Source organism: Phoxinus phoxinus (genome assembly GCF_949152265.1).
Source record: "Phoxinus phoxinus genome assembly, chromosome: 13".
NCBI lineage: Eukaryota > Metazoa > Chordata > Actinopteri > Cypriniformes > Leuciscidae > Phoxinus > Phoxinus phoxinus.
Window position 1 is genome coordinate 33,993,015 of NC_136888.1, and position 2,016 is coordinate 33,995,030.

At 52.9% G+C, this 2,016-nt stretch overlaps 1 protein-coding gene across 1 annotated transcript; it reads left to right on the forward strand.

The window, feature by feature from the left end:
* Positions 1-558: 558 nt before the first annotated feature.
* On the forward strand, positions 559-2,016 carry ankrd63 (ankyrin repeat domain 63). The gene has a single exon (XM_079632179.1). It carries the CDS (start codon positions 606-608, stop codon positions 1,923-1,925), a length of 1,320 nt encoding a protein of 439 aa, XP_079488305.1. The 5' UTR covers positions 559-605; the 3' UTR covers positions 1,926-2,016.

The following is a 2,016-nucleotide window of genomic DNA, read 5'->3' on the forward strand; positions in this document are numbered from 1 at the left end:
TGTACAAGAAACAAGATATATGTATAAATACAATGTTTTATATATGATATGAATGTGATGCTTAACTTGACAAATTTAATTTAATTAATTATATTAATTATTATATTTTGAAATGTACTGAGCGCAAGTGTTGTGAAACTACCTTGCCCGTGTTTTGGAGCAGAAAGAGTTTGATCAGATCACATTGTTCTGTGTTTTCATCTGCATACTAACGAACGGCTCATCAAGCGTGACTCAGGGATTCAAACACACATAACACACTGACTTGACCTTCACACAGCGCTGCTTCAACCTCTTCTGTACGTGTGTGTGTAGAGTTGATATACTCAAGGGAATGATAAAGAGAAGGACGCTGTTGCTCGGGCAACGGATCCTTTTAGACAGGAGGATAAAACAAACCGTGTTTTTCCCACTGAGTAATTCTTGTCACAGAACGAGTGTGTCTCTCCCCTCCGGTCTGAGAAAAGAGGAGGTGATTGTGAACGAGCGTCGTCGCTCTCGGATGCTTGTTTCCGTAGCAACACAGGGAGCGCTGAGGTATAAAAACACACGCTTTCTCAGACGGGACTCAGAAACTCTGCGCTGCACACACACACACACACACCATGCTGAGGCCCAAGGATCTGTGTCAGGGATCCGGCACTAAAACCTTCCTGGAAGCCATGCAGAGCGGGAAAGTGCACCTGGCCCGTTTCGTTCTGGACGCTCTGGATGGACGTATCATCAACGGGAAAGCCGAAAACGGGCGAACGCTTCTGATGTACGCCGTGAGTCTTCAAGACCACGGGAGCCGAGCGAAGTTCACCAAACTTCTCCTGGAAAAAGGTGCGGATGTGAACGCGCGCGACGACCACGGGCGCACGGCTTTGAGTCTCGCGTGCGAACACGGATTCCTGGATTCGGTGAAGCTCCTGGTTCAGTTCAACGCTGACCCGGAGCTCACGGACACTTGGGGGAACAGCGCGCTGATGTACGCCGCGTGCGGAGGACACAACCAGGTTCTGGAGTTCCTGGTGCGGGCCTTCAAGAAGCTCGGATTGAGACTGGACCTCACGAACCACGCCGGACACTCGGCCGCACAAGTGGCGGACTTCTTCGGGCACAACCAGTGCGTTCAAGCCCTCGCCGTATGCGGGAAGAAGACGGTGAGTCCCACGAACAGCACTGGAGAACCCGTGGAAGATCTCCGGTGGCCCAATCGCCTCCCGAAACATGTTCTGGAGCGCTTCTCCAGACAAATCCAGAGCAGGCAAGAGGAGCTCCTTCCGGCTTTGTTTCAGAGACAAATGCGTGTCAGCGACAACCTGCGGATCCACTTCAGGCGTCCGGATCATGATCACGATCAGATGTTTGCTTCGAAACAGATTCACAACTCGGTTCTGAAAGAGGTCGGCGGGTCGAGGAGCGCAGGACACGAGTCGGATACCGATGCGCCGCTCTGGGGAAAAGCCCGATCGGTTAATCTGGATCTCCGGAAGCAATCCTACCAGGGAGACGTTCGTGAAATCAACAGATCCGCCAGCCGGTTTAAACGAGCTTCGCTTCAGGATGAGAAACCTCTGGTGGCGAAGTTCTACTGCGGAAAGATGAGCGACACCACCAACCCGGAGGAATCCCAGAGCGCTCCCAAATCCTCCAGACAGAGCAAACTTCTGCTGGGTCGGGAAGAGCTGGAGCCGGAGCGGATCAAAGCTCGCTCCTCGGGGCTCTCGGGACTGGGAACCCGACTCCTGCGCAGACTCACGGCTCCGGAGTTCATGAGGCACGTCAGGGACTGTCCGAGCGACGCGCGCGGGAGAGGGAAGATCTCGCGCTCCGAAACCTTCCCGTTCACACACACACACATGAGGGTGAACAGCCAGCCCAGCGTGGACAGCATCAGTGCGGTGAGGTGCGAGTTCGAGAGTTACTCAGCTCTGAAGTGAGGATATGTAGACGACTTAATCACTGTGGGCATTCAGGAAGATCTGGAGGATTCATTCGAGATGTTTATGACTCTCACAGAGACACTGCAAG

Excerpts from the sequence above, each read along its gene's own strand:
- ankrd63 (XM_079632179.1), top strand. The coding sequence starts at position 606 with ATGCTGAGGCCCAAGGATCTGTGTCAGGGATCCGGCACTAAAACCTTC.